Here is a 21799-nt window from a genome sequence, read left to right as displayed (position 1 = left end):
CGGGGACGGAGTGGCCGCTGCCGTTCCAGAGCTGCGCACCGACCCGCTTTACCAATGTCTCCCCTTGTCTCCACAGCAAGATGACCGACCTCCGTTGACCTCTCTGCTCTCCAAACCAGCAGTTCCCACGGTTGCCTCTTCCACAGACATGCTGCACAGCAAACTCTCTCAGCTCCGGGAGTCCCGGGAGCAGCACCAGCACTTGGACCTGGATTCTCACCAGACTCACTCTTCGGGAACCACGACCACGTCCTCGTCCTCCACGGCTAACATTGACGACTTGAAAAAGAGACTGGAGAGAATAAAGAGCAGTCGCAAGTGAAGCCGCCCCAGCCCCCGGCACCCCGCAGCTTCAGTTCACTAAACTCGGAGTCCTCCTAGTCGAAGGGCCTCGGCAGGCCTAGCACACAGACTGGCCGGCTGTACACACCGCGGGTCCGGGAGGAGCCGCCGCGGCGCGAGTCGTTGTACATACTCTGCTTCTCCGCCAGCGCCCTGCCTCTAGAAGACTGTCCGTGTAGTAGTTTAGTGTACAGACTTGTAAACAGCTGCCCTCCTCTCAGCTCCGACTAGTCTCCATAGCCTTTGTCTTTTATTTTTAACTGCTCATTTGTAAAGTCGTCCTGATCTTTCCTAGCTTTTAACTATTAGAAACTTTAATAGTTTTTCCTTTGAGTTTGTGAGCTCTTCTCCCTGTAGCCCTGAAGGGTCACTGTATTCTGTATGAATGCATGGCATGATACAACTAATTTAAGAGTCTTTTATAAATAAAGTTTGCATTAACTAGAACCGTCTCCCAAGATGCTCCGTATCTGGGCAGCTCTGTCACGGTTCTTGGGCCCGGCCGGCAGCCACAGAACGGTTAGGGAGGCCCCCTCACGGAGCAGCGCCGGGGCCGGGTGCACAGGCTTGGGCTTCTGCTCCCTTGGGAGGAGCAGCAGAGCACCTTTCCTGCTTTCCACCTGCAGCCCCCGGGAGAGCAGAGGAGTCCCTTTCTTCCCCATTTTGAGGTCCAGGTCATGACTTCCCTCCCACCAGCACTGTGGTCCCAAGGAGCTCTCGGGCTTCCTGCCACTTTGCACGCGAGATGGGCCCCGTTCTGGCCGGGCCGCGGTGCCTCTCACACGGGGACTGGATTGGGGAGCATCTGACTCAAGGAGGTGGGGGGACGTTCAGGAGTTTCCTGCCTGGTTTCTGGCGTCTGAGTCTAAACCCACAGCTGCTTCATGCTCAGTCTGAGGACCAGAAAGGGAACGGAGGAGTCTCCTCTGGGATCAATTCCCCAGGGCCTCCCTCCACAGTCAGAAAAACCCTTTAGCACTAAGAGGCTCTGGATTCACACGGGCAACTTCTTGGGCAGCCAATGGGGTCAAGGAACTTTTCTCTAGACTACCTTTCACTCAGCTGGCGCTCAAGAAATGAAAGGCTGGCGGAAAGTTGCTTCTAGTGTGGTTCTCAGGTGGCCCCCGTGCTGCCTGGAATCACACTCGCCTCTGCCCCCCGCAGTGGGAACGTGGGAGTAGGCGCTCCCTGGAAGGAAGACCGAGGAGTTAGTTTGCTGCTGTGCTAGGACAATGTTTTTGGAAAGAGTGGCTGTGCTTGGGTCAGCAATTTGTATGCTGACAGCTGTGTTGAAGGGAAGCGATCTTGAGAATGTGTACCCTTGTTTCAAAAGCAGAGTTGGGATACTCGAATTCCTAATCCATTTCCCCAATCTGGTTAAAAGCTCTGGGCTGGGGGCACCTGGGTGGCTCAGTCGGTTAAGCGTCCGACTTCGGCTCAGGTCACGATCTCATGGCTCGTGAGTTCAAGCCCAGCGTCGGGCTCGGTGCTGACAGCTCAGAGCCTGGAGCCGGCCTGGGATTCTGTCTCCCTCTCTCTCTGCCCCTCCCCCACTCACGCTCTGTCTCGGTCTCTCAAAAATGAATAAACGTTAAAAAATAAATTTTAAAAAAGCTCTGGGCCGTCAAGGTCCTGCAAACTCACTGACTTCCCAGTTTTCCCCCTGCTTTCTGGTCAACCAGAACCAAACAAGGGCAAAGGAACTCAGTCCCAATTCTCTGTTCCTGAAAGTATTGAAAAACGGGAAGGGAAAATAAAGAGGAGGGAAGGGGGCAAAAGTACTTACCTTCAGTCCCTTCCCACTCTAAACCATGAGGTTTATAGATCTTAGTTGAAGGTTCTAGGTCACAAATGGTGATCATGGTGGCATCCATGTTCTTCCCCCAACGAGCTCAGGGATGAGACTTCACAGCACAGACCCCCAGAGAATTATCAAGTGCTCGGCATCTCACGCCAGCCGACACTCAGTGTTGTGCCTGTTGCAGGCTGTGGTGCCTCACTCCCCAGCCACAGATGCACCGAACGGGAGTGGCAATGGGCCATGGTGCAGCCAGAAACTCGGTGGAGCCGCGCAGAAGGGCAGTGGTGCGTCCGCCGTGCTCCATCCCAGACCAACGACCTCTGCCAGGAGCAACCTTCGAGAACATGCTGTGACTCTTAGGACTCGGACATTCGTCCAAACCCTTTCTGAATCTACTTATACACCCTCTAGGTCCCATCTCGTAGAGAAACAAATTGCTCGGGTCTGATAACGATGATGTGAGTAGAAATCCCAGGAAGCAACAACCCCACCAACGTGCTATTTGCAGGGGCCAGAGGAGGGGAGTGGCAGAGCAACTTTGATCACACCAGGCAGGAGTGAGCATACAGGCGGCCGTGATTTATGCACAGCTTACCAGGTACTGGGCACTTGGCTAAGTACACCATACACGTTACCTAAATTACTCCTCAAAACCTTACTGAGGCAAGTAATGTCATTGCGCACATCTTCTGTGTAAGGAAACAGGCTCACGGAAGTCAAGTGCCTTGTCCGTGGTTCTCCCTTTCCTATCCCAGAAGACTGAACCCAGACAGTCTGACGCTGGGGCCCACACTCCGAACCACCATATCCCACAAGACTCTCAGATGAAGGCACTTCAAATAACTGAGCCTGTTGGCATTAATCTGATGTCATTTTAATGACGTGCAGAAGCACATAGGGACTTCCGAGGAAAGCGGCAGGTAAAGAGAAAGGTGTACCTACTCATCCCTCATCGCTCCGGTCTTCCTCCCGCCTCTTCTCTGGTCCCGGGACAAGCGCTTTACGGCCCTGACAGCAGAGCGACTGAAAGCACAGGTTTCAGTATCTTCTGTGCTCCAAGTCCAACTCTGGCCCTTCTTAACTGTGTGACCTTGGACAAGACGCTTCTCCTAGTTGATTTCCTCACCTACCTCTTACGAGCATGAAATGAGCTAACCTACGAAGGCCCCAAGTCCGGAACATTTTCAGTGCTCCTACTCTCAGGCCACCACCTCCCCATCACCTGCCCCCCCCCCCTTCTGTGACTGGGGGACCCGCTAAGTCCTGTTCATCCAGTCGGACTGGCTCTTCCAGAGCTGCCCATGAATGGCACTGGGAGCGCTGAGGCTTGTTGACAGGCACTTTTATTGAGAACTATACTTTTAGGAACAAAGCACAAAAATAATTCCTCCGACTTGGTTTCTGTGATTTTGCAGCGAGGAGCCTAGAAGGTGAACGGCCCCCTAACTTCCAGACTGATCAATGACCTTCCGTATCCACTTCTTCAGGCGGAACACGTGTGTGTAGAAGCCGTATTTTCCATCCCTGTCACAGCCTTCGCCCCATGAGACGATGCCCATTTGGTACCAGCGGTTGTTAAAGGGGCTCTGAGGAAGAGACGTGGGGATTCCAACAGAGTCAAATCCAAGGCAGTGGCAGGCAACTCCTCCTGAAAACTGGGTCTGTGCTTACCCCCCCTGCACCCTCAGAAGATCCAGCCACCAGCTCCTGGCCTTCAGTGATGCTTACCTTCATGACAAAGGGTCCCCCGCTGTCGCCTTCACAAGCATCCCCTCGCTTCCCTTCATTGGGCTTGTAACCTTGAGAAAGAAGAGTAGAGCTCAGGCGCAGAGCTCATGCTCCCTCCACTCCTCTGGAAGAGACAGCTGGCGAGTGTCCACTTGACCCTTTGTGGTCATCCTTGACTCCTCACTTCCTCACCCCTCACATGCAGTCCTTATCACGGCTCTGTCTTCAGCACGCATCCCAGTCAGCTACTTCTCACCGCCTCCATCCCTGGTCACAGCACAGGCATCTCTCCCCTGAACTAGTTTGCCTGTCTCACGCACGCGCACACACACACACACCATCATCATCACCGGAATACGGAAAACACCCAAACTTCAAGTCAATTGAGTATATTTAATGGGCATCTAATATTAACACTTATGTGGAGAGGAGAATGTAAATATCTACTAGATAAAAGAAGTGGGTAGAACTGAATTGGAACCTTGTAAATGACACCAAATCTACAAAATGAATGGATGACAACTAAAGAGATCCATACCAAGATACTAGGGAAACAAAAAATAAGAATAAAAAGCACCTTGGCTAATAAAAATTCTCCCCCCAAACAACTATGAAACAGAGGAAAACTAACTGAATAAAATTTCCTCAAGCAAAAGTGTAGGATGTAACAAAATACCTTGAATCAGACATCCAAAAATTTTATTTTTTATTTTTTTTAACGTTTATTTGTTTTTGAGACAGAGAGAGACAGAGCATGAATGGCGAAGGGTCAGAGAGAGGGAGTCACAGAATCTGAAACAGGCTCCAGGCTCTGAGCTGTCAGCACAGAGCCCGACGCGGGGCTCGAACTCACGGACCGTGAGATCTTGACCTGAGCCGAAGTCGGACGTTTAACCGACTGAGCCACCCAGGCGCCCCCAGACATCCAAAAATTTTAAATAAATGAACAAATCAGTAGGAAGAAACACAAAAGGACTGAAGTAGAACTCAGACCAAAGAAGAAATCGGAGTCCCTTAAAAGAAAAATCAGACCTTGGAACAAAACTAATATGTATTATATAATCCAAGAAAACTTACAGAAATAAAATAAGATTAAAGGTATACATTGAAAGGATCCACATGGGGTAGCTGGCAAAAATGACCTGAAACACTCAGCTCTGGGACATATCCCAATAAAACTTCAAAGATGAAGGAAAAAACCCTCAAAGCCTCCAAGCACAAAAGACCAAATACCTCACAAGTTCTAAAGAATTACACCAGCATCAGATTTTCAAAACCAACATACAAAGTAAGTAAGCAACAACAAAGCTATACTTCTTTTAAAAATTCAGGGAAGGAAAACGTAAGCCACGGATTTTATACACAGCCAATCAGAGCTTCCGGTGTCGAGACTACAGAAAAACAGTTAACAAACACAAACTCAAGAAATTCTACCACCATAACCGTTGTTGAAGAACCTGCTTCATCCAACCAAGAGATGAATGCTTTAGCAAAAGGGCTGATTAACTGTTCTGACAAGTAGAAAAATGAAGCTAAAAATATCAAAGATCCTGAAGAGGAGTATAAACTCATTGATTGTTGTATAGCCAACAGGTGGGAGTTAAGAATTAATAGGTCATATAAGAAAAGAAGGAACAAAAGGCATTTCAAAAAGGTAGAAGCCCAAAGATAATCACTAGAACAAAAATGCAAACCTTCGTAAATATATATTTAAAAACACAAAGAAAAGATCACATGGGAAAAAATACAGCAAATGAAACATAATACACGTAATAATCACAAACTATGAGTACAAATTCAATCATATCGATAAATGTGAATGGGCTTAACTCACTTAAAAAAGAAAAAGATTTCTTTTAATTCTTCTCTTTTTTTTTTTTTAAGTTTATTTATTTTGAGAGAAAGAGCGTGAGCAGGGGAGGGACAGAGAGAGAGAGAGAGAGAGAGAGAGAGAGAGAGAGAGAGGGAGAGAGAGAGAATCCCAAGCAGGCTCCAGGCTCTGCGCAGAGCCCGATATGGGGCTCAATCTCACAATGGTGAGATCATGACCTGAGCCAAAATCAAGTCAGACATTTAACAGACTGAGCCAACCAGGTGCCCCTCCCCAAAAATGACTTTTAATTTGACTCACAAAGCAGGACCTAACTATGCTAGATATAAGAGACAAAACAAAGTGATTCATAGAGGCTAAAGTTGGAGGGATGGACAAAGGTATATCAAGTGAATGGAAACAAAAAATGAGGAAGAAACAGTGATCCTGAAGTTGAAAATAATTTAAGGAAGTAGTACACTTTTAATGCTAAAAGCCACAATTCATAATGAATAAATATCAATTACCACTACCTGTGCTAAACAGCACAACAACCACATTTATAAAGAGACTGTAAGCAATGCGACAAGACAGAAATACATTAATAGAATTTAACACAAACTCAGTAAAAGATCAAGTGAACTGAAAATAAATAAGGATATAAATGACCTAAATAAGAGGGCACCTGGCTGGCTTAGTCAGTAGAGTCTGCGTCTCTTGGTCTTGGGGTTGCGAGTTCGAGCCCCACACTGGGTGTAGAGATTACTTAAAAATAAAATGTAGGGGCACCTGGGTGGCTCAGTCTGTTAAGCGTCCGACTTTGGCTCATGTCATGATCTCAGTTCGTGAGTTCAAGCCCCGCGTCGGGCTCTGTGCTGACAGCTCAGAGCCTGGAGCCTGCTTCGGATTCTATGTCTGCCCCTCTCTCTACCCCTCCCCTGCTCACGCTCTGTGTCTCTCTGTCTCTCGATAATAAATAAACGTTAAAAAACAATTATTAAAACACAATATATAAAATAAGGTGCTAAGGAGTAAAAAAAACATAATAGATTGTAGTACTCTAGAAAGATACAACATAGACTTGAGCAAATGGGCAGACATTTCTTGTCCTTGAAAAGAATGACATCAAAAAGATGTCACTTCTCCCTAAATTAATTTATAAATTTAACACAATCCCAACAAAAATATCCATAGGCTTTTTTTTTTTTTAATGGAGCTAGACAAATTGATACCAAAGTTCATACAGAAAAACAAACATGCAAGAATTGCCAGGAAAACACTGGAAAAGAAAAACAGGAGGCAACAAACCCTACCAGATATTAAAACATACGCTAAAGTCTCTATAATTAAAACAAGACAGTACTTTAATAGAATAGACAACAGACCAGGAGAACCAAATAGAATGTCTTTGAATAGAAACAGATTTGAATACAAATAGAGCCTAGTATGTGACAAGTGTGACATCTCAAATCACTGGGGCAGAGGCGCCTGGCTGGCTCAGTTGGTACAGCACATGACTCCTGGTCCTGGGGTTGTGCATTTAAGCCCCACGCTGGGGGTAGAGCTTACTTAAAAAAAAAAAAAAAATCAAATCACTGGGCAAAGATAGAATTTTTAATAAATGGTGTGGGGACAGCTGGTTAGCCATTTGGACAAAGAGAAGTTAGATCCATACCTTGCATCATACCCAAGAATAGACTCCAAATGACTCAGGGGTCCAAGTGTAGAAAAATGAAACTAAGTACCAGAAGAAAACATGAGTGAATTTCTCTATGACCTGGATGTAAGGAAAGTTTTTCTAACTCCATCAAAATCCAGACGCAATAAAATATTAATACCTTTGGCTACCTAAAGAAAATTTTTAATTAGAAATGGTAAAAGTTTGGGGCGCCTGGGTGGCTCAGTCGGTTAAGCGCCCGACTTCAGCTCAGGTCATGATCTCACGGTCTGTGAGTTCGAGCCCCGCGTCGGGCTCTGTGCTGACAGCTTGGAGCCTGGGGCCTGTGTCTGCGTCTCTCTGACCCTCCCCCGTTCATGCTCTTTCTCTGTCTCAAAAATAAATAAACATTAAAAAAAATTTTTTTTCAAGAAACGGTAAAAGGTTATAAACATTAAAAACCGAACTGGGAGAAAATATTTGCAACATACATCACAAAGGCCTATACTGCCAATACATGAAGAACTCTCAACAATTGACGGGAAAGGGACAAAAAATGGGCAAAAAAACCATGAATAATTCATAAAAAATACTATAAAAATGGTCCTCAAGCATCTGAAAAGATGTTCAATTGCAAAATATTGACAACAATCTAAATGCCCCCACACAGGAAACAGTTGAACAAGCTATGGTGCATCTACATAATGGACTACATGGTGTGGCTTTTTTTTTTTTTTTTTTTTAAGAATAAGGAAAACAAGGGGCACCTGGGTAGCTCAGTCAGTTAAGCATCTGGGACTCTCGATTTCGACTCAGGTCATGATCTCACAGTTTGTGAGTTTGAGCCCTGCATCAGGCTCTGTGCTGATGGTGTGGAGCCTGCTTGGGATTCCTCTCCCTCTCGATCTCTGCCCCTCCCCACCTCAAAAATAAACAAAACATTAAAAAAAAAAAAAAAAGAAAAAGGAATAAGGAAAAAAAGTCTATAACCAATATGGAGTGAATTTCCAGGATATATAAACTGAAAAAAGCAGGGTGCCTGGGTACCAGGGTGCCTCAGTCCATTAAGTGTCTGACTCCTAATTTCAGCTCAGGTTATAATCTCACGGTTTGTGGGTTTGAACCCCACGTCAGTCTCTGCACCGACAGTGCAGAGCCTGCTTGGAATTCTCTCTTTCTCACTCTCTCCCTCTCCTGCTCTCTCTCTCTCTCAAAATGGTTAAGTATCCAACTCTTGATTTTGGCTCAGGTCATGATTTCACGGTTCATGGGTTCAAGCCCCACATCGCCTGGAGTTTGCTTTTGATTCTGTGTCTCCCTCTCTCTCTGCCCCTCCCATGCTCATGCTCTGCCTCTCTCTCAAAAATAAACAATAAAAATTTTTTTTAAATTTTTTAAAGTTTTTGTAAAAAATGAAAAAAGCAAAATACAAAAGAATGTCTACAGCATGCTACAGTGTGTGTAAAAAGAGGGAAATAAAAGGGGCGCCTGGGTGGCTTAGTTGGTTGAGCATCCGACTCCGGCTCAGGTCATGATCTCGTAGTTCATGAGTTCCAGCCCCGCGTCGGGCTCTGTGCTGACAGCTCGGAGCCTGAAGCTGGTTCAGATTCTGTGTCTCCCTCTCTCTCTGCCCCTGTCCCCACTCACGCTTTCTCTCTCAAAAATAAATAAACATTTTTTTAAAATTTTAAAAAGGGGTGTTTGGGTGGCTCAGTCAGTTGAGCCTCTGACTTCAGCTCAGGTCATGATCTCAGTTTGTGGGTTCGAGCTCCACATCGGGCTCTGTGCTAACAGCTCAGAGCCTGGATCCTGCTTGGGTTTCCATGTCTCCCTCTCTCTCTATCCCTTCCCTGCTCGTGCTCTCTCTCAAAAATGAATATACAATAAAAAAAATTTTTTTAATTAAAACAAAGCGGGGGAATAAAATACACATGTGTCTGCTCATTTGTGCTAAAAGAAACACAGGAAGAAAAAAAAACCACAAACTACTGCTATGGGGTGACTAACAGCCTGGATGGCAATGGAGTGGAAAGGATAAGGGGGTAAAAGGATAGAAGGGAAAGGGGAGTGTCACTGTCTGAGTTTCAGAAGCATGTTAATACTCCAAAAATAAAAATGACAAAGATGGGATTCAACAAAGTTGAATACAATTAGAAACTAAGCCTAACTGTATTTTAAATAAAAACACAGAGAAGGGAAGAAAAAACTAACCCATGTTACTTGAGAGAGAGACAGCATGAGCAGAGGAAGAGAGTCAAAGGCGGGGAGAGAGAGAGAATCCCAAGCAGGCTCCATGCTGTCCACATAGAGCCCAATGCAGGGCTCGATCCCAAAAACTATGAGATCTTGACCTGAGCCAAAAATCAAGAGTCTGACGTTCAACCAACTGAACCACGCAGATACCTCCCAAGTTACTTTTGAACACAGCATTTCAACTATGTATCCGTAGGCTGAAGACAGAAACACTGTGAAGAAATGCTGATCCTTAGTAGGATTGTTTTTCACTGTGAGATGGATGGGTGATTCTGAAACAATGTATTCTAGTATTGATCAAATAAGTTAGTATCATATGAATAACAGGAGTCAAATTTCTCCCTACAACAGAGAGTTACAAATATGGAAAGGGAGAAACTAAAATTAATCCTGCTGGATTGCAGTACGCAGGTTCAGATAGAGGAACTGATAGATGATAGAAAGAAAAATCAATCTAGATGTTGGTGTATGCATAATACACACGTTTTCTAGATCTGTCTGAGAGGACATAGAAGCAATGACATCCCAGTAGCAATGTGCACACCTAGCACCCAGATCTTGGTTTCTAAGCACTGTTCTCCACTAGAAGGAAGGTGGGTTAAATCTGGAATATCTCGCTCTGCCAATGTAAGAAAGTACTCAGGAATGACAGGGACATCAAGAGTCACAGAAGCCAGGCTGAAGGGACTCCCGCTGGCCAAACTTGGCAAATTTGAAAATCAAAATAAATAATGACAGTAGCAAATTATAGCCCTTAGAATAAAGACCCAGGAGTTCACACTGCCAGAATGAAAGAAAGGAGAGGGGCTCCCTTACAATGAAATAACTAATAAATGTAGAAGGAAAGACAGAATTAGAAAATCACCATTAGGCAGCCCTCCAGAGTTGGAAGAATGGTTTGATGAGAAACAGAATACACAGTGTCAAAGTTTCTCCCCACAAGATAGTTATTAGCACCTCAGAGTGAGAAACTGGCCAGATGCAGACACTACCTTAACCAAGAAGTCAGAGTTAATCTCACCAGGTATGGGACAAATTGATGTCACACGTCTGCTAACGGAGCAGACTTAGAAGGACACAGCATGGCTTAGCCTGAATCTGATCACAAGGAAACCAAAACCTTAGATAAACTGAGCTGAGAGCCAAGCTACAGATTCACTGGGCTGCACTTGCCAAATATGTCCAAGCCATGGAAGACAAAGAAAAAAGATTGACACTAAAGATGGTGTGTGACCCTGGATTGGATCCAGATGAGAAAAACCTTTTCCCCCTTTGCCTTAGAAGACATTAGTAAGTAGGACAACTGGAAAACTTGAATAAGGTGCACAGATTAAATAATGGTATTATATCATTATTAATTTCCTGATTTTAACAATTGTACTTGTTATGTTAGAGAACATCTTTGTTTTCTTTTTTTTTTTTTTTTTTTTTTTTGGGGACAGAGAGAGACAGAGCATGAACGGGGGAGGGGCAGAGAGAGAGGGAGACACAGAATCGGAAACAGGCTCCAGGCTCCGAGCCATCAGCCCAGAGCCTGACGCGGGGCTCGAACCCACGGACCGCGAGATCGTGACCTGGCTGAAGTCAGACGCTTAACCGACTGCGCCACCCAGGCGCCCCAACATCTTTGTTTTCTGGATCTATTCAACTATGTGGGTAAAAAGGCATATGTATAATTTACTGTCAAACAGTGTGTGTATATGTGTTTATATGTCTATAAATACACACACAAAGTGGGGGACAGAATCTTGATGACAGTATACAGGAATTCTTTGAATTATTTTTGTGACTTTTCTATGAGTCTGAAATCACACTAAAAAAAAATTTTTTTTTTTAAAGTAAGCTCTGTGCCCAATGTAGGGCTTGAACTCATGACCCTGAGATCAAGAGTCCCATGCTCCACCAACTAAGCCAGCCAAGCACCCCTAAACTAAAAATTTTTAATTAAGTTAGACCATCTATTCACCTGTCCCCAACCCTCCAAAACTTCCTATCTCAATAAAAGCCAAAGTCCTTCAAGGCCCTAAAAGAAGTGCCCATCTATGGCTGCCTCCCTCCCTCCCCTCATCTACTGCTGCCCTGCCTATGTTTCCTGCACTCCAGCCACACTAGCCTCCCTGTTGTTCCTCAGACACACTAAGCACACTCCCACCCCAGGGCCTTTGAACCTACTCTCCCCTCACCCTGAAGTGCACTTCCCCTAGACTGGCTCTTCTTCACTTCTGCTAGTTTCTTTTCAGAGAGACCTTCTCCAGCCTTGACCAACCACTCTCTTTAGCCTACCCTGTCCCCATCTCTCTCTCCCTTACTCTGCTTGATTTTTCTTCCTAGCAGAGGTTGCTATTCTACATCTGTTTACGGACACTCTCTCCTAGGAAGGGAGCTCTCTGAGGACACAGGCATTGTGCTTGGGTCCTTGTTGTATACTGTAGAATATTGATCACAATAGGCATTCAATAAATATTTGCTGAATGACTGAACAAATGGCTTTTCCTCCACCCATGGCCTCATGCTGTGTGGACTTATGTCTATCAACAACTTAACCAGTGACTAGCACACCTAGTAGTTTATAATATAAATATCACACACACAATCTAATCTAACCCTCACACTACCTTACAGGATAGAGACTTTCATCTCCATTTTACAGAGGAAGAAACTGAGCCTCCGAGAGGTTACGCAACTTTGCCCGAAGCCATTTGGCTTGTAAGTGACCAGATCCAGGATTGGAATAGGCCTGTGCCCTTCACATGTCTCAGTCCCCCCCACCCTGAGGCCCAGAAGCGCCCGGGGGACTTGCCAGCACAGAACATGTTGTCCGTGACGCGGATCCTGGTGGACGCCCTGCAGACCGGCTGCTCCACAAGTGGCAAGTTCACCACCTGCAGGACGCTGGGCTGCACCTCACCAACACTGGCCGTCCACGTCTCCTTCAGGTTGCCCCAGCCTGTCACCCGCCCTTTGTATCCAGTCTGGATCAGTCTTTGGGGAAAGGAGAAGGACCTTGTGAGAACTGGCCCCTCCAGGAGCCCCCTGGCCTCAACACTCCCTTGGAGACCCGAATCTAAAACACCGGCGCAGAAAGAACTTCTGGGTTTACTCTGAGCCCCCGAGGCCTGGAAGGGGAAGGAACTTCTGCAAGGCTGCAGTGTCCCCCAGGCCCAGAACCCAGCCCAGAGACCCCCCACCCCCCGAACCCCACCTGGCCACTGTGTCCTTGTCAGGCAGGCACACGGGGTGGATGTAGCTGCTGAAGGTGATGGGCTTCTTGAGCTTCAGCAGGGCAATGTCGCGGTCCAGGTTTTCCCTCCAGTTGTATCTGGGGTGGATGTAGATCTTTTCCAGCATGGAGATCTTTTCAATGCTTCGTTCGTACCTGCGCAAACCCCAACAGGGAGACGGAGAAGCTGTAAGCCACCTGGTGGGGGGCAGCCAGTCCCTGAGAAGAGAAACCGCCTGCCCTCGGGGTCCAGGAAAGGGGCCACCCTCAGGCCACCAGTGAAGGGAGAGCACTGGCTCCTGCCCTGGCAGCATCTTCCGGCCTGAAGCTGCTCAGGGCTTTGGAGTCAAAGAGTCTAGGCAGGTGGGGGAGGAATGCAGGCTGCAGGCCCTGGTCCAAACAGTCTCTGTTCACAGCTCACACTTGGGCCCCGTCCTGGTGCCTGGAGGGGAGCTGGAGACTGGCCAGGATTTCATTCTCTGCAAAGCCTTAGTTTCTCTGTCCCCAGCTCCAAACCTCAGCTGAGACATGGCCAAATGGACCTCACAGCAGAGACTGCTGGGTGTTCTACTGTGGGACATGTACAGATATATCCCACATGCCCCAGAGCCACCAGAGCCCCTCACCGTCACTCTGAAGGACTCTGAGCCCTGGCAGACATCCATGGGCCCCCATCCTGTACCTGGTGCGGGAGTGCTTGCCAATGCGCACCAGAAGGTCATTCTCGGTGAAGTTCTTGTCCCAAGGCGGGTACAGGAGGCAGTGGGCAGCGGTGAGGACCCAGCGGTCACTAATGAGGCTAGCCCCACACAGCAGTTCCTGGGGACTCTTCCGGAAAAGCATCACCTGCCTGGGAGGGGGAGTGGGCAGCATTAGGAGCTAGGTGGGCTGCCTCTCCACCTGCCCTAAAGTAGAAAAGTCCCAGGTTTAAGAACTAACTGGACAGGGGTGCCTGGGTGGCTCAGTCGGTTAAGTGTCCGACTTTGGCTCAGGTCATTATCTCTCTGCACCTGATCTCCCGGTTGGTGAGTTCAAGCTCAGAGCCTGGAGCCTGCTTCGGATTCTGTATCTCCCTCTCTCTCTGCCCCTCCCACACTCATGCTCTGTTTCTGTCTCAAAAATAAATAAACATTAAACACACACCCATACACACACACACACACACACACACACACACACACAACAACTGGACAGAGCTGCCTGCTAGGCCTAGAACCCAGCTTGATCTGGTTGCCCTTGAGAACTGGAGCCTCCACATGACCCCAAGGGGCTGCCTCCTGATATCTGCACCCTCCCCAGCTTCTGCAGGTCCAGAATTTGCACAGCCTGGCATAGCTCTGGGGTCAGAGAAACTGACTGAAGTAGGCAGACCCCTTAAGCTCTCTGGGCCTCAGCTTCACCCTCTGCGTGTAAGAAGCAATACCCCCAATCTCAGAGGAGTGTCAGCTGTCCTGAGCTGGGAAGCCCAGGCATGTGAGGTAAGAGTGCCCCGGCGGGTGTCCCCACAGTCCCCCCCCCCCAGGCTGTCCCCACGACGCACCAGGGTGCAGTGCCAATCTCTGCGTCCCAACCCTCCACGATGCGCCCGTCGATGTAGGAATCCAGAAGCTCCTTTTCAGTTTTGTCCTTCAACGACTTCTTCTCGAACAGAGGCCGCAGCCCACAGTCTGCACAGCAAGCCCGGTGTGAGGAACCGAGCTGTGCCCCGAGCCCCACGCCTCTCCCCACCCCGCCGCCGCCACCACCTCACCTGCCTCCCCGGCGCCGAAGGTCTTCTCGTTAAAGAAGGTCTGGAACTCCTCGGCCGTGGTGCGTCCCTCGATGGGCGCGTCCAGGTCCTCGGCCAGCCTGTCGCCCACGTCTTCCACCGGCTCCTCTGCGGAGAGCAGGCGCGGCTGAGGCCGGGCCAGCCTGTGCGCAGCCCCTTCTTAGCCTCCCCAGCACCCCCCCCCCCCGTCCCCGGGCGGTCTCGGAGGCCCTTGGGCAAGAGGCTGAGAGCCCAGCACACCACAGCCTCGGGAACTCTGCGTCGGGCCCGAGCAGGTTCACCTGCGCGTGGGGCCAGACCGGCCCTGCCGCCGGGAGGAGGCGCTGCCGCGGACCGCGCCCCCTAGCGGCGGGGCAGCCCTGAGTCAGAAGAGGCGCTGCTCGGCTCCGCCCCCAGGCTCCGCCCCCAGCCTCAGGCTCCCCGGCCCCGCCTCACCGCAGTACTCCAGGTTGCAGTACTCGAAGTCACCAGGCTCCCCGGACACATAACACCACACGCCCTCCTCATCCCCGTCCGGGTTGCGGCAGAAGTTCTCCTCCAGCGGCACCAAAGGGTTGAAGTCCTGGTTCTTGCTCAGGGCCTTGGCCTGACTGCTGTCCCAGGCCAGGCAGGGGGACCCATGTGTGGTCACCGCCAGGCGACCGTGGTAGTACCGGCCACGCTCAGGGATGCAGGAGTCCGATGGAGGTGGCAGATTCACCGTGGAGTTTCTGGAGCGTGGGGTCGGCTGTACAGTGACGCCCCCCTGGCCTGGTGGGTGGGGAGGCAGGGGAGCAGGGTGGGTGGAACCACACGTGGAGACAGACGCATAGGGTTTGACTCCCTGCCTTGCAACCTTCTTCCTATGTGATCTCAGGTCACTTGACCTCTCTGAGCTTCACTTTGCTTGCCTATAAAAGGGGTGACTAATGCCATTCTTGCAGGGGTGTTGAGAAATTTAAACAAAATACATACTGTAAGGGTGGGGTGCAACATGGGCCAGAAATAGCAACTAGGTTTCACCTCCTGGGCTATCTGCCACCTGTTGGTAGTGGCTGCCTGGAGTATTTAAAGAAGGATTCTATTTTTATAGGGGCACAGCAGGAAAGGTAGCTGGGCTGAGTGAGGATGCCTGCAACGTGGGGGCAGGGGGCAGGCTTGTGTAATGGTAGCTGCTTTTGTTACCATGACTAGTAATTTGCTGTAAATCCCAGGATCAAGTATTGGGTCCAACAGGAATGCATGAAAGACAAAGAACACCAATCCATATTTGGTGGACGAATTCTTTACCCCTGCCTGGCTCCACATCCTTTGCCCTGTGATTTTATAGGCAAAGGTGTACTTGTCCACCTGGTGACTTTGGCCTTGATCATGTGGCTCACCCTGGCCAATGGAATGTGACAGACTGATACCCCAACTATGAGTCTAGGCCTGAGACACACTGTGTGTTTCTACTCAGTTTTGTACCTCTACCGTCATCTTAGGAGATGGTGACTTTCAGCCTCAGCCCCAGGATGAGTAATGTGGAGCAGACCAGGATCCAACCCACCCAAGGAGCCAAGCTCAGGTGGACCCAATGTTTGAAGCCGAACCGGCAGCCAAGCCCAGCCTGCATAAGTGGCTACCACAGACACAGGCAAGCACAGCTGAGATCAGCACAGCACCCAAGCTGACCCTCAGACACATAAGAAATAAATGCTTATTGGTGTAAGCCCCTGAGCTTTTGTGGCTGGTTGTGATTTTGTGGGTGTTTGCAGCTTATGATGGCTAGAGCTAACTGACACATCATGCAAAAGAATAACAACAGAATCATTCTGGGCTGGACATATGAGGCTGGACGTAAAGCACTCTGTAGTGCTCAGAAAAGGGCCCATGGACTGAAATGGTTAAGGAGGGCATCCTGAAGGGAAGAGAGCCTCAAGCAGGAAGGAAAGCATTTTTGGAATGAGCCACAGCCTGGGTCATAAGGAAGCAAAGACAGGGGAGGCAGGTCAGGTCAGCTCTCTCTGGTCTGCTGACTTCACTGACCCACAGGCCCAAATATGTTATAAATATCTAACCCATGCCTAAAGGTAGCCAGGCTCTCACTTCCTGTCCCAGGCTGCTAGGCACCTGAGTCTTGGCCATGAGCTGCCTACTCATCCCCAGCTCACCACAGATGGGGATGCTGCACTCTTCCCTCCGCACGGTGGGGTCTGTAGTATAGCACCAGGGCCCAGTGGTGCTGCCATCTGGGTTGCGGCAGAAATTCTCCTTCAGGTCGGCCCCAGGGTGGGTTGTATAGTTGATTCTGGAATAGGGAATTGCTCAGCAGAGGCCATGCCCCCCGCACCCCCGCCCAATGTCTCCTAGCCCCATATGCTCAGCCCCGCTGGCAACAGGCCTACCCATCACTCACTCAGGCTTATGTGGGTAACGACTCCTCCATAGCTGGCACTCGATGCCTGACCGGGTGAAGTTCACATTCCCTCGGTAATTCATACCCAGACCTTCAGCACAGTTACCTGCAGAGACCCCAGCCCACATCTCTTACCCTGAGGATCTGTCCCCTCTCCCACTTAGCAAAGCTCTGTCTGTCTACCTCCTCCAAACTACTTCTGCTCCACAACCGTTAACCTGCATTTCCTCAGCCACCTCCTCTGTACCCAGCAGTTCACCAATCTATTTAACAATACTCACCTAAAATTCACTGAGTACCCACCATGTGACACCCATGTGACAGACACTGTGCCAGGTACTAAGGACATCGTGAATAGTAAGACATAGAGTAGGTGCCTGCCCTCGTGGAGCTTATAATCAGTGGCTCCTCAGGGCCAGTAGGATGACAAAGTGAACAAGGTCCTTCTAATCTTGCCCTGGTCTATCTGTCCTGTTATCTTAGCTCCTCATGCATCAGGGCCTTTGCACATGCTGTTTCCTTTGCCTTGGAATGCTCTTTGGTTGGTTCATCAGTGCTTCCCACAAATTTAGGTGGAACTCTGCCTCTTCTGGGGGGCTGTCCCTGATTCTGCCAGCAAACTAAATGTTCCTTCTCCTGGCATTGTCTTGGCACCCGGAATAGAGCTTTTCCAGCAATCACACTGATATTTTGTATTTTTGTTTCCCTACGAGACTGTGAGATCCTTGGCTCTCTTAAAATCCCCAGCACTCAACATAGTGCCTGGTACGTAGCAGAAGCTTAGTAAAATGTCTGTTGAATAAGTTCTTTAACAAATAAAAGGCCAATGGTTAAAGAGTTATTGTTAAGAGCTAGGGTCTGTTGTTATATAAAAGATGTATTCAGAATGCTGTGGAGGAGGGAGGAGGCTCCTTGCAGGCTTAGCAAGGTGATGGCTTTGAACTAGTCCTTGAAGGATAGGCATGTTTTCAGTAAGTGGTGACAGTTGCTCCAGGGGAAGATGACAATGAAAGCAAAGGCCAGGAAGTAGAAACATCTTGGCATGCACAGAGAAGTGCTTGCTGTCTGAGTAGCTGGGGGTCTGGGTCTACGGTTGGTACAATGGGAGATAAGGCTGGAAGGGAAGGTTAAGGCCAGACCTGCAAAGTTTGCCAGGCTAACAAGCCTGTGCTTTATTCTGGGGGCAATGGGCACCCCTCAACGTCCTGAAGAATGAATGTGACATCATCAGAGCTCTGCCCTGGGAACCTGGGGAAGACGGACTGGCATGGACGGAGGCTCGGATGAGAATAGGCCTTAAATATGAATTCATTATCTATTCATTCATTTGTTCCTCCAACATTAATCATCTAATTCATTGCTGGGTACAGAGCCAGGTGTAAAGATACATCCTTGACCATAGGAACAGAAAGGCAAGGTCAGGTGCTAGAGGCCACCACTGCTAGGCCACAAACCTTAACCCACCCGACCTCGCTCTTCTCCCAGGCTGCTTGCTCACATCCTGCCCCCCACCCGCGCATTAGCTCCTCACCTTCCAGACATTCCACGAGCTTGTCTCGAGGTTTCCTCACTGACTCACAAGCTGGAAAAGACCCAGAAACTTTTGGGATTGGGGTGGGGACAGGATGGGCTCAAGTAGAGGGTGGGTGAGATGAAATGCAAAATCAGAGAGAGGGACAGGCAGATGGTAAGAAGGAAGGGAGGGAGGGAGGGAGGGAGGAAACAGGCATGGGTGGAGGGACGGATAGGTGCATGACCAGAAGATTCTCCAGAGTAGAACATCCTCTCACTGGGGTCCCCAGGACTTCCTTCCAAGAGCAAGCCCTTCCCAGTGCTCACCTGTGTACTTGGCCCAGAATACATCCTGAAAAATAAGGGCTGGCATGAGGTTGTGGCACATTCTGTTTTGTTTCATTTTGTTTTTCAATAGACTTTATATTTTCTCCTTAAACCTTCTTCTTTCTCTCACCCTGGTCACACAGGGGGCAGGCTCTGGGGAGGTTTGTGGTAGTTTTCCTATTTTTGTTTTCAGAAACACAAGCCCACTAAGGAGAGGAGTATTTGAGGAGAGGGGAGTCCCTCCCTCAACCAACCAAAACCATGGGTGGGCTAGACTGGAGAAAGGGGGTACGTGGGGCCCAGGCAGAGCCCTGGGGAAGGGAAAGGTTGCACCAAGCACCCAGAACCCCGAGGCCTCACCAGAGTCCCACACTCCACAGGCCACTGCTCCACCGCAGAAGAGCTGGAGCTGAGAGGCCATGTGGGCCAGGGCCAGGGCCCCCAGAGACCTCAATGCACATGTGCAGACAGACATATGAAGACAGAGCAGCCCCTGATGGTCTGGAGCCTCACCGGGCCACCAGATCTTGACACAGCCGGGTGTCGAGCCCTCCAAGAAAGGCTGAGGTCGCTCATCTCCACAACCCAGTGAAATGGGGCCCAAGAGGACCTGAAGTTACCAATAGCTTAAGAGCCGAGGTGTCCCTTGCTGCCTCATTTGTGGTCCCAGAGCTGGGCCCGCCTGGATGGCCCCTGCCCGCCCCCCCAACCCTGCCGCGTAGCCGGCCTTCACCGTGGCAAAGGAAGACTCCAGGGCCTCAAAGGCCTCCTCGTAGCTGCACAGCTCCTCCACACACTCTCGCTCCAGGTTGCCCTTGCGCACTTCCTCCAGGAAGCCACTGTTGGCACGTCGGACCCGCTGGAGCAGCGATAGTGCTTGCTGAGGGGCCAGGAACACTGCAGGAGGAGGGGCGTGGGACAGCGGCCTCAGCAAGCCAGGCCATCTCGGCCTCTGTGGTGGCAGGAAGCGAGCCTGGCTTGCCCCGCTGGCTTCCGAAAGGGATGCCTGGGATAGCAGCAGGACCCAAAAGGCTGCTATCAGTAGCCTACCAGCTCCTCTCCATTCACTGGACACCCCACTCCCCATCCTGAAGGAGGGGAGCAGTCACTGGACATCCAGACCTGAGCACTCGACTCCTTCCCTAAGCCGTATGCTGTAGGCTGAGACCCACTTGGGGTTGGCCCTGTGTTCTCGGTCAAGGCAGGAGACCCTGGCCCATGGGCCCATATCCCAGGCTATCAGCCTGTTCCACCTCCAAGCCCCTCTTACCATGCTGGCTGTGCACAAGGCTACACAGGGCAGCTAGGACCAGGCAGCCAGGTAACCACAGGCCTCGGATGTGCGCCATAGTGTGTCAGCTCCTGGAACTCTGAGGGCTTGTCCTGACCCCTCTGGGTTAATGTTGAACTAACATGAAGAAATCAGCCAAGAGGGAGAGGTCACCAAGTCAGGGCCATGGGACTAGTGGAGATAGTCCACCCCCCACCATCCAGGAAGACAGGCCCTCCTGGGACCAGGGATAGATGGTCTGAGAGGAAGTCACAAAGGAAAGGTCAGTGTGCCCACCATCGCCCAGCCCCTCCCTCCTGGAGACATGGGCCAACTGGGGCTAGTGGGCACACCAGATCCTCCTGAGGCTCCTTCCAATCCTCACACATGGTGATGGTTGCTTTAATCTCCATGAGCCTCAATGTCTGCATCTGTACAAGGAGAACAGGACTAACGGCAATTATGAATGTAATGCCCATGAAATGTAATAAGTGCTTAATAATCAGCAGGCATTATGTATAAACCCGTGGGAGGTTTATGTAATCACAACACACAGATAAATGAAACCAGAGACAAGGGTGTGGCCAGATGAGAGCTGCCCTCCTTGCCCCAGCCTTTCAACCACTTTCCTGCCTGGGAGCTGAGGAGGTGTGGCCACCAGTAGTGGCTGCTTGGGAGGAGGAGCCCGATCCAGGGCCTTTGGGCCTCTGGTTTGTTTCCTCTCACCTCCTAGGACCGGCTGCTGGCCCCAGAACAGGGACCAGCCCAAATCCTTGGGACTCCTCGGCAGGGCCCCTCCCTCTCCTTCTGCCTATCTGTCCTGGGCCAGGCCTAGAGTGACTGCTGGCCCTACCCTGCCCCTCGCCCAGCCCTACTCCCATCCCTCCCCCATTTTCTGTTTGCATTCCACAAGGTAAATATTAGTCCTGCATCTATGAGGACAGAAGGACAAAGAGCAGGAACACAGGGAGCACAGGTTCCTGTCTTGCCATCCTTCAGGCCTGGCTGTTTGGGTCTAGACTGCCATCATGTAGAGTCTGGGAAGATCACAGGGCAGGGCCCAGTGCCAAGCAGAGCAGAAAGACAGCTGGCACAGAGCTGGGGGTCAGGACTCCCACAAATCAGTTTTATTCGTACACACACACTGAGAGATCATGACCTGAGCTGAAATCAAGAGTCGGAAGCTTAACCGACTCAGCCACCCACGCACCTGTTGATTGTTTTTTAAATAGAGGTTTAACTTATATGCAGCAATGTTAGAAAAAATCTAAGTGTTTAGCTCACATTTTTATGCATGTGCCCATGTAACCACCGGATCAACATTTTTAACCCCGGTCCCTCGCATGCTGTCCCTAAGTGTCACTGTTGTAACCACCATCACCCTAGAACAGTTTCGCCTTTTTTTTGAAATTAACAGAAATGGAAACCTACAGCATATACCTCTATGTATCTGGCTTCTCAGATTCATCCATGTTGTGTGTATCAGTGAAGCTGCCATAGCATCTCACTGCCTTCATGAATAGAGCACGTTTTATTTATCCATTCACCTGTTGATGGGCATTTGGATTCGTTTCCTGTTTTGGCTATAATGAATAGTGTGGCTGTAAACATCCATGTACAAGAGTAGATTTGCTGGGTCATAAGGCAGGCATACGTTTTGCCCAAGTCGCTATGCCAAACAGTTGTCCTGAGTGGGGGTACTGGTTTACACTCCCACCAGCAATGCCTGAGAGC

General features: G+C 49.6%; 2 protein-coding genes across 6 annotated transcripts in view; one reads left to right on the top strand and one right to left on the bottom strand.

Annotated features, from left to right (window-relative positions):
* CKAP5 (cytoskeleton associated protein 5) overlaps nt 1–789 on the top strand; it is a 112995-nt gene extending 112206 nt beyond the window's left edge. For all 5 annotated transcript variants that reach the window (XM_007082125.3, XM_042957780.1, XM_015537545.2 and 2 more), the window contains exon 44: nt 77–789. In XM_007082125.3, the coding sequence (XP_007082187.1) occupies nt 77–322 (246 nt within the window). In that variant the 3' untranslated portion in view covers nt 323–789. The remainder of the gene's footprint in view (nt 1–76) is intronic.
* Nucleotides 790–3473: 2684 nt separating this feature from the next.
* Nucleotides 3474–20144, bottom strand: F2 (coagulation factor II, thrombin). Its single transcript, XM_042958195.1, has 14 exons — nt 20066–20144; nt 19529–19692; nt 18796–18820; nt 18488–18538; nt 16957–17062; nt 16712–16848; nt 15015–15329; nt 14562–14687; nt 14352–14478; nt 13494–13661; nt 12794–12967; nt 12392–12573; nt 3872–3942; nt 3474–3729 (listed from the first exon to the last, which is right to left on the bottom strand). The coding sequence occupies exons 1-14, from the start codon at nt 20142–20144 to the stop codon at nt 3586–3588; spliced, it is 1869 nt and encodes a 622-aa protein (XP_042814129.1). The 3' UTR covers nt 3474–3585.
* Nucleotides 20145–21799: the final 1655 nt, after the last annotated feature.

The sequence above is a fragment of the Panthera tigris genome, chromosome D1 (genome assembly GCF_018350195.1).
Source record: "Panthera tigris isolate Pti1 chromosome D1, P.tigris_Pti1_mat1.1, whole genome shotgun sequence".
NCBI lineage: Eukaryota > Metazoa > Chordata > Mammalia > Carnivora > Felidae > Panthera > Panthera tigris.
Note: the sequence above shows the minus strand (reverse complement) of the source record. Positions and strands in the feature narration are given on the sequence as shown.